This window comes from Pogona vitticeps, chromosome 7 (genome assembly GCF_051106095.1).
Source record: "Pogona vitticeps strain Pit_001003342236 chromosome 7, PviZW2.1, whole genome shotgun sequence".
Lineage (NCBI taxonomy): Eukaryota > Metazoa > Chordata > Lepidosauria > Squamata > Agamidae > Pogona > Pogona vitticeps.
In genome coordinates, this window is record NC_135789.1 from 14,983,784 (window position 1) to 14,996,266 (window position 12,483).

General features: G+C 49.7%; 1 protein-coding gene across 2 annotated transcripts; it reads left to right on the forward strand.

Moving 5' to 3' along the window:
• The first annotated feature begins 710 nt into the window (after window positions 1–710).
• On the forward strand, window positions 711–7,114 carry LOC110072479 (receptor expression-enhancing protein 6). Of its 2 annotated transcripts, XR_002299399.3 has the most exons (6): window positions 711–934; window positions 4,339–4,432; window positions 4,589–4,727; window positions 5,244–5,400; window positions 6,176–6,257; window positions 7,002–7,114. XR_002299399.3 is itself a non-coding variant. In XM_020780886.3 (5 exons), the coding sequence occupies exons 1-5, from the start codon at window positions 820–822 to the stop codon at window positions 7,043–7,045; spliced, it is 549 nt and encodes a 182-aa protein (XP_020636545.3). In that variant the 5' UTR covers window positions 713–819; the 3' UTR covers window positions 7,046–7,114. The 2 variants fall into 2 exon arrangements, 1 of the variants encoding a protein (XP_020636545.3); XM_020780886.3 differs by lacking the exon at window positions 6,176–6,257 and having other exon boundaries at window positions 713–934.
• The last annotated feature ends 5,369 nt before the right edge of the window (window positions 7,115–12,483 follow it).

Below are 12,483 nucleotides of genomic sequence, written 5' to 3' on the forward strand. Positions count from 1 at the left end.
GTCACCCAGGGAGAAATCACCAAATCTCCCTTGTTTTTTAATTTAATTTTTTGCTGTGGTCCATCGGAGAACGCCACTTTCTCTAAGCTGGAGCGGGCGGGCAGGCAAACAAGGCTGGACCCGGGTTGCTGGGGGAATATGGGAGATGTAGTCCCTAAAAGCCACTTTTAGAGACTGCCAGCGCTTCGCTGCAGAATTAAAAAAAAAAAACAAACAGGAGGAGGGAAGACGGGTGTTTCTTCCTTCTTTAAAAATACTGTATAAAAAAAAATCTGAACGCTCATTTTCTGCCTTCCTACGATCGCTCCAATTAAAAACAGACCAAAAAATAAAAATAAAAATCCGAACAACAGGGAAAAACAGAAACCTCGGGGAGCAAGCGACGGCATCATCACATTACCATTGTTGCGTCTTTAAAAGCTCCCCTCCAGCAAGTGGCGTCCGATTTGAACCAGAGACTGAAGGGGTGGTGGAGGGAAGAAAGCTCAGCCTCGATCTCTGCACATGCTCAGGAACCCGCCTGCCCTTGTCCAGGGGGAGAGGAACCCGCGTGGCCAGGCGCGCGCGCGCGCAACCTTGCGCTCCCTCCTTGGGGCGCACACCTGCCCGCCACCATCCTCGCCACCTGTTGGCCCCTCCCCCTGACCCCATTGGCCAGGAGGGACAAAGGGGGCGGGGGCCTACCGGTATCGGGATCCTCCTCCTCCAACTCAGCTCCGCCTGCCGCCGCCCGCGCCAGCGCTAAGCGGATCGAGAAAAGCGAAGCGGCCGCTGCGTCTTTGCGCTTCGCTTTGCTTCGTTTCGCTTCCCGGTGCCGCCATGGGCTCTGTCCAGCACCGGTTCCAGGCGTTTTTGGACCAGCCGGGCTGGCTCGGCGACCTCCTGGCGAGCCTAGAAGCCAAGACCGGCGTCCAGCGGTATTACCTGGCCACAGGTGAGCTCCTCTTCAAGGTCGGATGTCTCTCCTCCAGGTGGAGAGAAATGCTGAGTCTCTCTCTCTCTCTCTCTCTCTCTCTCTCTCTCTCTCTCTCTCTCTCTCTCTCTCTCTCTCTCTCTCTCTCTCTCTCTCTCTCTCTCTCTCTCTCTCTATATATATATATATATATATATATATATATATATATATATATATATATATATATATATATACACACACACACACACACACACACACACACACACACACACACACACACACACACACACACACGCGACTTGTTCCTTTGTTTATAGGACTTTTTGCATGCTCAGAGACCACCCTTTGGCACCTAGGTTGGGGAAACCCCTCCCCACACCTTCTTCTACGGCCCACACCTTTACCTGTCTACTCAGGAGAAAACCCCATGGAAGGTCATGGAGTTTCTCCCCGCTACAGGGAGGCTGGGCTGCCTTAAACAGGCTCTGCCTTGTGGAATTTCTACTTACATTTAAATTCTATCGAATTTCCCCCCCCTCCACAAGCCCAGCCCAGTTTTAAACCCTTTTAATGTTCACCAAAAGCACCTAATATTGGCCTTGGAGGAGACAAAAGGGGGTTCGTAGGCCTACAGCCTCAGCATAATTGCATTTGTTGAGACAGAACTCCTTCCTTCTCTTTCTTTGCCTTCTTCTCTATTATCACTACTTTTTTTAGTGTAAGCGCCTTGAGGACAGAGAGTTAACCATTCCCCTCTTCCATCCCTTTTTCTTCCTGTTCCTAAAAACAGCCTTTACTTTTTTTTTCCTGGGCTTTTGTGAGCTTCCCACCCCACTTTGCAGGAGAAATATTGTATTATTCTGCATCATTTTAAGGGCTTACCTGTTGTCGCTCAGGTGACAATCCGATCTCTCTGAAGGGGGGCATGTGTGGCTCTCCTCCGTGCTATTTTTTCCTCACAGCAGCCCTGCGCAGTATATCAAGCGGAGAACAGAAAAAGCAGGCCCAAAGCCATCCGGAGAGGTTTTTTGGCTCAGTGAATTCAGATCAGCACAGTCCTTGTTCCACAGTTTTACATCTGTAGCCTCCCAGAGAAATTCACAGTGCTCGTATATGGCTTTCCTTCTAGTTGGTGACGACAACCCTGTTAGGTAGTCCTGGACTGAATGAAACACAAGCTGATTTGATCTCTCCGTAGTCGAGCCAGGGAAAAATGCAAGGTTTGTCTTTCCATGTCCAAGGAAGCAAAATTTTTGTGTGGTTTGTGCATGCTCCTCTAGAGTTTTGGGAGCTCTTCTTAAACTTCCCGGGGACATAACATGTCCCTTTTGATGGAAATCTGTAGGAATCCTGCAGGATCTGGCCTGACTCTCTATAGATGACACCGAGGTTCTTTCTGGGCAGATAACAGGTTCTTTGCTTGGAGTTGTTCCTAAACTGGAAGGTCAGGTTTGGCATGGGGAAGCACTGTGTTGCACATCACCAGCAAGTGGGGAGGGGGGAGGACACCTTTGCCTCTCTCAGTTGAAAAACACCCAGCCAAAACTGGCCTTGATTCTAAAAGAGAAAAACTTGGAAGTTTGAAGGAGAGAAACATGAGGACTAGAATTTTATTTTGTTTCAAGGCTGAGGGAGCAAGAATGTAGCTTTGTGCGCTGGCTATTTAAAAACGGGTATTCTCGTCATCCTCGCGTTAGTCATGATGAGAGGGGTCGAAATTTTGCTGGTGGGAGAAGTCTGAAATTTCTAGTCCAGATGCACAAAAGTGCACACCTCTAATCATCATCATCATCATCACCATGAATAACATTCTTTGGAAGAAACGGGACAGAAGTCCTTCGTTAACCTGTCGACGAATTGCCTTTTTCTTTGAAAACGGGGTGTGATCATGAAGTCTAAGATGGCTAGCTGCACCGGGTTTTATTACAACTATCTATCAATAATCCTGTTTAATAGGCCCCGTGCTTCTTTGGGTGGAGAGGCAGGCAGCCTTAGGTTGAAGGTTTCCGTGGGGTTCGTTTGAAGGCCTTCTTGACGAGCAAGCTGGCCTGGACTTTGCCTTTGGGCGATTAATGATTTCCTGAAGGGGAATAACCTTTCTGATAATTCCTAGGTTCAGGATTGGCAAATGCTTCTCCGGATGCATCGGGAGTGACTACAACTCCCATTGGTTTCAGGCTGCTTTCTCTGTGGGTCAACTCGTGTTTCTGTCCAAGTCCAAAGCAGGAGATTTTTTAAATAATAATTTTTTTTAAAAGGGGCATGTAAAACCATGCAGAGAGGGCTACTTATTTCCCCTGGATTTTTACCCAGCTCCCATCACATTGTTTCCTTTAAGAATGTTCTTTGGGAATGGAGTGGGGAAAAAAAGCTTTTAAAAAAGCACCGTTTTGAAATTCAGCCTGGAGTTTGTCTAGGGGCGTCCAAAAGGGTTTTGCAAATGTCTGGAAGGCCATTTTATCTATCCAGTAAACGAACCGGGGTCCTCTCTAAATGATTTTTTGGGGACTACAACTCCTAGCATTCCCAACTGTGGGCTCTGCTGGCCAAGGTTAATGGGAGTTGTAGTCTGAATGGGCTTCCCTCCCCTAATGTGTAGTGAGTGGGGTTTTTTTAACTTTTGGAAAGAGAGTCGTGTTGTGAGGTCAGTGGGTTTACTGTTTGCGAACTACAAGTCCCATCATCCCTGAGAAGGTTCTGGGGAGTGGTCATCCAGATCCAGGCACATTTCCCTACACGGGGCATAATCCACCGCCTTGAGGTTCTGGAATGTTCTTTGCGCTAAAGCTCTGTTTGGCCACCGTTTGGGGCTTGGCTTCATCCCATTGACCTGGTGAGTTTTTCTTCCTCCTCCTCCTCCTAAACCGGGAGAGATACCTAGACTCTTCCAGTCATTTTAGACTACAGATCCCAGCATCCTTTGGGTGCCGTCCACGCTTGGTAGGATTACGGGCTAATAATACAAAGAGAGCCGGATTACTGTGCCTCGGGAACGGGAAAAGCCCTCCGGAACCTCTCCCTGCTTTTTGTTTTCCTGCTGAATCTACAAGAATAATTAAGTACCTCCATATTCTCCCCTCTCTATGTTTATACAGCATATATATACAGTATATAAAACCCCTTCGCCTCATGCCAGGGCCGGCCTAATTGCAAGGGGATTAGATGCCAAGTCCTGAGGGGTGGGGAGGGAATCCTATTTTCCCAGGACCATTTCTGCAGCTGGAAATGAAAATATACATCGGATAAGCTGAGCCACAGGTCGCTCGGAGCTGAAGACGACACTTTGGAACGGCACAGATAAATCCGATATTGAGGGGACTGTTCCCCACTGGACTGAAAAGGAGCTCGCCTCCCGGATGGTGCTGCTCTGTTTTCGGGTCCCCCTCCTGGCTTATTCCCCTTTTTTTGTTGCTTTTTTACAGGTTCCATTACTGCTCTGGGGCTCTACCTGATGTTCGGCTACGCAGCTTCCCTGCTTTGCAACTTAATCGGCTTCGTTTATCCAGCTTATGCTTCGTAAGTTTGCAGTTCAAAAAGAGCCCGCGTGGGATGGGGAGATTCGAAAACAGGACCCAAGTCTCTCTCCCTGGGTGTCTCCCTTGACTTGCGATCTGGGTGATAATTCCCTCCCCCCCCTTTTATTCCCATGTTTTCTGACGCTGCCGGCTTCAGCATCAAGGCCATCGAAAGCTCCACCAAAGAGGATGACACAACGTGGCTGACCTACTGGGTGGTCTACGGCCTCTTCAGCGTGGCCGAGTTTTTCTCCGACACCTTCCTCTACTGGTTCCCTTTCTACTACGTTGGCAAGGTACGGTGGGGGAATGTCGCTGCCAGCCCAGGTCGGTTGGATGTCTTTGTCATCGCGCCCAAAAGAAAAAGGGTGGGTGGGTGGGGGTCGACGGTAGAGTTGTTGTGGCTGATGCTCAAGGGCAGGCACTGCCATGAGGGTCCACTGAGGTTCCCCCTCCAAGGAAGGTCCAAAGACGTAGGCCGCTGATTCGCTCCGGATGGACAAACCGGTGCCAGCGGAATGCCTTGGGCGGGTCTTTTGTCCAATGAACGGCTCCTGATGGCCCACATAAACTCACAGGCCAGTCCCAGCTTTTCTGGACCCCTGCCGATTGAGGCAGGAAGCCTCCCTGTCAGGTCCACCTTGGAACACACAAATGGCCAGTGTGGGGTGGTGCCTGGTCGAAAAGCGAGGGCCATTTGGACTCTAAGCTGAAGATCATGCTAGCCAGGTCCAGTCCTTGTTTCGGGATCCCCCGGGTCCGCTCCACGAAGCCCGCTATTAAATGAGGATGTCCTCTTTTGGCCTCCCCAGAGTCTCTTCCTGGTCTGGTGCATGGCGCCCGTCTCCTGGAACGGCTCGCAGGTGCTTTACCGTCATCTTATCCGCCCATGGTTCCTCAGGCACCACCAGACGGTCGACAGCGTCCTCAGCGAGCTCGGAGGGCGGGCGGCTGCGGCGTCCAGAGAAGGTAAGTGGCTCCCCACCTCCTCTTGGTGTCCGGTTCGTTCCTCTTTGCCAAAGGGGCTTTTTTTTTTTTTAATGATGCTGCCACGGAGCCTAGTGTGACCTTGAAGACCCACACATTTGGCAGGAGCGTACACCACACCAGAATTTACCCTTTTATGCAGTTGCCATTTGGCCGGGGAAAATCACCGCCTTGAATGGTCACCCTCTGACTTTTCAAAGGAAAATCAGCCATCCCAATTAGTAGCTATCAAAAAGGATTACTGTCCATGGATTTGTGCTAGTCCCTCTCTCAGAGCTGCCCTGCTCGGATGCCTTCATTACCTCTGGTGGCAGGGAGTTCCGTAGGCCAGCTTCATCCGCCGACGAATGAAATTCTTCCTCTAAAAAAATTAAAAACTTGGGTATTCTTCTCCCCGCGTGCTCCTTCGATGGCTCCTCCTTAGCACTGGTGCAGGATTGTATAGACCCAAATTATCTCCAACGGGCCAGAAAGAATCTTTTGGGGAAGAAACTTGGTTTGGGGAATGGGATGCCAAACACGCTTCCTTCCCAAAACTTAGAAAAAGGAACTTTCTTGGCCTGGAGTCCCGAGAAGCTCCGGTTATCCTCTCTGTACGATATGTTTGATTTCCTTCTAAGCTTCTGCTATGCTTTTGCTCCACAATCCGATCTACAAAATTATTCTTTTTTTCCCCTCTCCCTGTTTAATGTTCAACTGACTGTGTTTTCCAACTTCTTTCTCCCGGCTTCCTTTTCTCCTTCTTTCCTTCACTCAGTGCTTCAATCTCTTGCGAACAGCTGAATTTTTCCATCCGCTTGGGGGGGGTGTCCGCATCCCATTGGCGACTCCGCTTTCCTGTACGTAAACCTATTCAGCTTCTTTGAGGGGAAGGACGTCATGGGGGGTTTCATGTTCTCCCTCCGTTGTCACAGGCACCCTTTTGTTAAAAAGAAAAAGATGCAAGACTTAGGATTGTCTGCTGTGGGGTGGGATGTTTTCAGGAAATCCTGGGCCCAGGATCCATGTCGAGAATTTCCGTGGATCATCTCAGGATCTCCCCAAACGGAACAGATCTTTTTGTTCCTTTTAAAAGGTGGGTTTTTCTCCCTCCACTCCCCGCCCCCCCCCCCGAGAGTCTTGTTTTAGAGGGGCAGTCACGGACTGTGGAGGTTTCTGCAGAGATGATGGTCCCGGGATGTTACGCGCGGGAAACATATGACACCCCAAGTGCGCCAGGAGCATCTTGTCCTGGCATAAAGGGAGACCCTAACATCCTGTATGTACCTAGCTCCCAGCAAAGGAGACTCAGTTGCCTGCCCTGGTTCAGATCCGGGCTTAATGCCTTTCTAACTTTGGCCGCAAAGTAGATTACGGCCGATAAGGTTGGCCACCTCTCTACGAGCCAAGTGCCCGGCTGAGGATTTTTCCCAGTGGCTGAGAGGCTATTTTTAAAAACCTCAGTGCAACTGCAGACGGTGCTCGGTTGGGCTCCAAGGCCGCTCGGCCCAGTTTCGAACCCGATCTTTCGGTCGCTGGCGAGGCACCCCTTTCTTATGAGGCAGTCTCCCTGTTTTTCTCTCTCTCTCTCTCTCTTTCCACAGCCTCCAAAGAAGCGGTGAAAAGAACGCTGCAGACAATGGACTGAGGCGGACGGCGGATTAAACAGCGAGGTTTTTTAAACTCCACGTGAAATAAAGGATATGGAAATTCTGGATTCTTTCTTCCCTGTCGCGATCTGCAAGGGTTTGAATGAACGGATGTTTTTCCCGCCTCTGGCATGCACTTAGGGATACACTCCGTGGCTGCTTTCTTATTCCCGTAAATCCTTCCTGGTTTTAGGACGACCCTCCTTTGAGATAATCCAACCTTTGCGTTTCTACTCCAACGACAGAAGAGGGTGCTGGTGCTTCGGTGATATCGGCACCGAGTCCCGGCTGGGTGGCTCGCCAGCTTTTCTCCTCTTCCGCCTCGAAAGGAATTCCCGGCCGGGTGGGGTGGTTGTCAGCTCCCTTGCTTGCCTCAGTTTCCCAATCGCTGTTCAGGATTTGAGCACCAAAGCTCGGTGTAACAAACGCCTTGGAACATGCAGGGGTGAAGCTAAACACAGAATTATAGAGTAGCAGAGTTGGAAGTGTGGTGCTCAAAGGCCATGTAGTCTAACCCCCTGCTTGAGGCAGGAATCCCAATCCAAGTGGATCTGCCAGGGGGTGGTCTAAATTTCTCCTGAGCGCCTCCAGTGTTGGAGCCAGCGCTCAACCCCTCCTGAGGTCAGGGGTCCCGTTGTTGTGCTGTTCGAACAGTTAGGAAGTTTTTTTTCCCCCTGACATTTAATTGAATTCTGGCAACCTGTCACTTGAGCCCATGGTTGCATGTCCTGCACTCTGGGAGGATGGAAGGACAGATCCTGCCCCTCCTCTGGAGGACAGCCTTTCAAGTCTTTGAAAAGTGTTATCCTATCTCCCCTCTTCTTTCCCCAAGGCTAAACATGCCCAGTTCTTTCCGTCTTTCCTCCTTATAGGGATTGGGTTCCGGTCCCCTGATTCATCCTTCTTGCCCTCCTCTGAACTTCTTCCAATGTGTCGGTCTCTTCCTTGATCTGCGGCACCCAGAACTGGAACCCAGGACTCAAGAGGAGGCTGAATAGAGGGGAATGAGCACCTCACAAGTGGAGATTTTCTGTAAATACCTTCTAAAATTGCATTGGCCTTTTTTTTTATAGCCACATCACACGGCTGCCTCCTATTCATCTTGTGATCTATTACGACAATTTAAAGATCCTTCTCACGTAGTATATGTAGCATATATTTCTATACATTTTGGGAAGGGCATCTCCAACCGTAACTAATGTGTATGCCCTTTTAAAAACCATGTGATCCGGATTCTGGTCTTATTCTGTTTCACACCTTCGCCTGGTCCTGTCTTCTTAAATTAAATCGGCAACTTCCTGGTGGGTGGTGGGTGGGAAAGGAGAGGAGGTGGCCATGTTAGCTTGCTTTCTGTGATCATCTGAAGAGAGGTATGGTGTGACCAGGGGTTGCACTACAGTTCCCATCATCGTCTGGTACTGGCTCTGCTGCCTGTTTCCCCTGCTCAAGGTATTTGTTGAAACCAGAAGCTGTAGACATCTTCCCCTCACACCTCCTTTTTTGGGACAACAAATCCTATCATCATGGGAAGTTGGACGGGTCATCCTGAGCCTTTGGGATTCCAACTCCCATCAGCCCCAGTTAGGTTGGGCAGCATCTGGGGAATCCCATCCTCGACCTCTAGAGAGCCTGACATTCCTATCCTGGTTTGAAGCAGGCGTCTTTTCTATTCATAAGAAGGGAATCACACACATCAATAGAGAAGGACCGACTGATAAATTGGAAAGATGAGCCCAACCCATTCAGTGCTTCAGGCATTCACACCAGTGTGGAAATTAACAGAAAATGATGCCCGCTCGCATCCCAGAAGGGAAAAGAAAGGGTTCTCATTCCAAGCTGAGATGGATACTCATCCTTGTCATCTACCTCAACTTCCTTACCTGGGGGAGTGCAAAGGAAGGAAACGCTCTCCTTCCCAAATTCCAGGGATAATACTAAATCTGGAAGTCTCTCCCAGCCTCTCTTTCACAAGATACAGAATGGAAACCTGCTCATCTGAAGTATCGCGATATAGAACCCAGTGGACTTCATAGAATAGGGGGAGAATCTCAAGAGATGCTGGATCCATTCTGGAATTGGCCCCTGAGCTACCTCATCATCTTCCTCCTGCAAGCTCGGGAGTATTTTTTTGGGGTTTTTTGGCCATGTTGGACTGCAGCTGCTTAAAAAAAAAAAAAAAAAAAACAGATTCTTACTGGCCTAACCTTTGCTGGTGTTTCAAAAGCAAACTCTGGACTTGCATGCATGATAGGACTCGGAAGGAAACGTGATACTCCACGGGGCAGTGGCTTCTAACCTATTATATATTGAATGAAATCTGGATTTTGTAATGCCAGCATGTCGGTGTCAGGAGGACGGAGGTAAGGCCCTGGAGTTGAGTGCCATCCGAGCGGTCTTGTGCACCTTGCAAAAAATGGAGCTTGAGGGAGAGGTTTTAAGGGAAGAGTTGATCCAGGAGTTGAGAGACCGGACAGCAAAGGAGAAGAGAGGAACTGAGCAGTGAAAACAGATGCATTTATGAGTTTCTTTTATTCAGTGGGTCCCAAATAAGCATTTCCCACCCCTACTGAACCCACATGCTGCTGGGGTGTCCCCCTAAATGTGGCTTTTATTGGTCTGGTGTCTACCCTTGCTTCTCTTTCCAGAAGCACTCCAGACGGCTTCTCACTTTTTGCAGAGACGCAGATCCAGATTAAAAAATAAAGAGAAATCTTGGGGTGTTTAATTTTGGGACGTTAGGGGGAAGCAGGAGGGTCCACCCCATGAAAGCCCCATTGTAAAAAGGGAGTCAGGGTAGGGAGAGGGGACGCCAGCTGTAAAAGGAGCGCTTGGACAGGCCGGAGACTCTGGCGGCACCAGATGCACGGGGGGGGGGGGCAAGCAGAAGGGTGTGGGGGGAAACGACAACCTCCCCAGTCCAGTGTGTCAGCTGACGGCGATCAACCTGCATTATTGCCGCTGTGTTGGCGCCGGGGGTTCCCGCGGTGAGTGGTTAAATGGGGAAAGCAAAACTGGGCAGGATCCCTCCTTAAACGGGGATGAGCAGAGCCAGCCATTCCTTGTGAGGCTGGTCAGCGTCCCCCCCCCCACCCAGAAGGGAAGGGTTTATCGGGACATAAAGGAAGAACAGATCTTTCCCACCAAACTTAAATAAATCGGGCAGCCGGAATAATTCAGGATCCATCTGGACGCTTGGCTTCCGCCAGCCAGGTTGGCGGAATTTAAATCTGTAGGAGGACAGCTCCCAGCGTCCCCTTCGGCTCGGGGATGATGGGAGTTGCCGTCCCTCATGGAATGATATGTTTCTGGCCACCACGGGTGGGCGAACAAAACCCCCAAGTTTCCCGTCGGGATTTGAGAACTGTAGGGGCAGAGAGAGACCCGGTCGAAGTCCTGTAACAGTAGCATCACAGGCTCTGTTTAAATCCGCTTAATGAGCGCTGATGTGATAGAGCGGCAGAAGGTGTCAGGCCAGAGCCTTAGCAGGTCCTGGAGCCAAGAAAAAAATCCATGAAGTGAACGAGCCACATTGTCATTGGTTGGTTTTAAAGCCAAGACACATCTCTCCCACGTATTTTGGTACTGGAGTGCTTTTCTGTCCCCGGGAATACCATGCATGCCCGTGTCACCTACGGATGTTTTCGGTGAACGCCAGTGCAGTGGAGCAGAAGTGACGTCTCCTGGCTGAACGCTAAACTGGGCCCCTTTGGGGAAGAAATTAAAAATTTCTACAACTGAGAAAACTCCAGAGAGACGGGAGGAAAACCAAACCTTTGTGCTCACACCCGGGAAGAATTGGGGGCCGGAAAGCACACCCCATCGGGGCTTTTAATTTTATTTTTAATCTTCCCGCCAGAGGGTACAACCGGATGGGCGCCAGATGGCTTGGAAATCAAAGACCAGCCCTCTGTGGAAGAAAAAGTAGGACCCATAGCAAATCCCGGGGCATGGCTTAATGGCTGTGCAAAGGAGGAAACCCCCAGTTTTGGATGGCTCGAACTCGAAAACGTGGCCCAGGAATTCGAAAAGGTCCCGTCTTGACCCAATCGAGAAACTTCAAATCAGAAGATCCATGGGCCTTGGTTTTGCCCACCGCCAATTATTTCTAAATGGGCACCCATCCAAATAATAACATTTCCAAATGCGAGGGTTGAGTTTATTGGGGACAAAAGTTTTTTTGTTGGGGTGTTTTTTTTAAATCAACGCTCGTTTTAACACAATGATCTTATTTAACAGGGTTTTACTACCGTGAGGTTTTGCGTGTGTCTTTTTCTCTAAGCCGCATCTGTTTCTCCCATGGTTTTTTTTCTGTTTTAAAATGGATGCGGCAAGCTGCCTTCAGCCCTGCAAAGGGAGAAAGGGGTGGGGGTTATTAATTGCATTACAAAGATCACAACAATGCTTGGTTCCCCAATTCCGATGGGCAAGGCAGCGCGAAGCTGGTGGAACGCACAGAGATCTGGAGGCAGAAAGAGCTCGTCTGAGAGGGTGCAATCCATCTTCTCACCTCTTCAAAGGAATCTTGAGCTTTTTCTGTCTGCCATAGCAAAGGCAACAAAGAACCCTGTTAAACCTCTAAGGCTACCTAGGTGTTATCTGCCAGAAGAGGGGAGAAAAGAAGAACCAGAGGCCTTTCGAAACCTGAGGCCTCAAGATTTGGTGATGACCCGGGAAAGCTTGAATGAAACTCTATGGAGCCACAGGGCCCCTGGGTCTTCCTCCGTGGCTCATCCCGAAGGTGCAAATTGGGGTACCTTTATCTCAGAACTGAATCAGAATCCGCCTCCAGGGCCAAACCTTTATCTCGTGTGCACACACACAGCCTTGTTCCCTCCCCCCCCCCCCCCAAAAAAAAAGTCTTGGAAAACTAACGTTTTCTTGAAAGGAAAACAACAGCTTCTGCTCACTGACCCAGAGTGATGGAAATGCCAATTTCTGCTAACAAGCTCCATGGAGAAGGGAGGGGAAGCCCCCCACCCCAGGTTGGGTGCGAGACAACAATGGGGAAAAGCAGGGGGTGGTGGTGGCTTTTGTTTCAAGGGTCAGCCAAGCGTGCAATATGGAATTGGGTGTGACACATCCTCCAGCCAGAGCCCAAGGCACGGAGGAGGCACAGAAGCAGAATTAGTGTTGTGATGGTTCGCAAAATAAAAATGGTATTTTCCCTCCACCCACCCCCTAAATCATCCCAAGTTTACATCCAGCTGCAACTCCTACCTTGGGTTGACCTAAACTGGATCAACCCCTGAGTGGTTGAAGTTGGCAGCAGGGAGAGAGGAAGGTGATAATGAGACGGATGGACTCGCTAAAGGAAGCCACGGCATTGCAAGACCTGAGCAAAGCTGTTAAGGGACCAGGTCTTTTAAGAGGTTGTCCATTCCTAGGGTCACCATGTAAGGCCGAAATAACCTGGTGGCACATAACAGCAAAAGTTTAA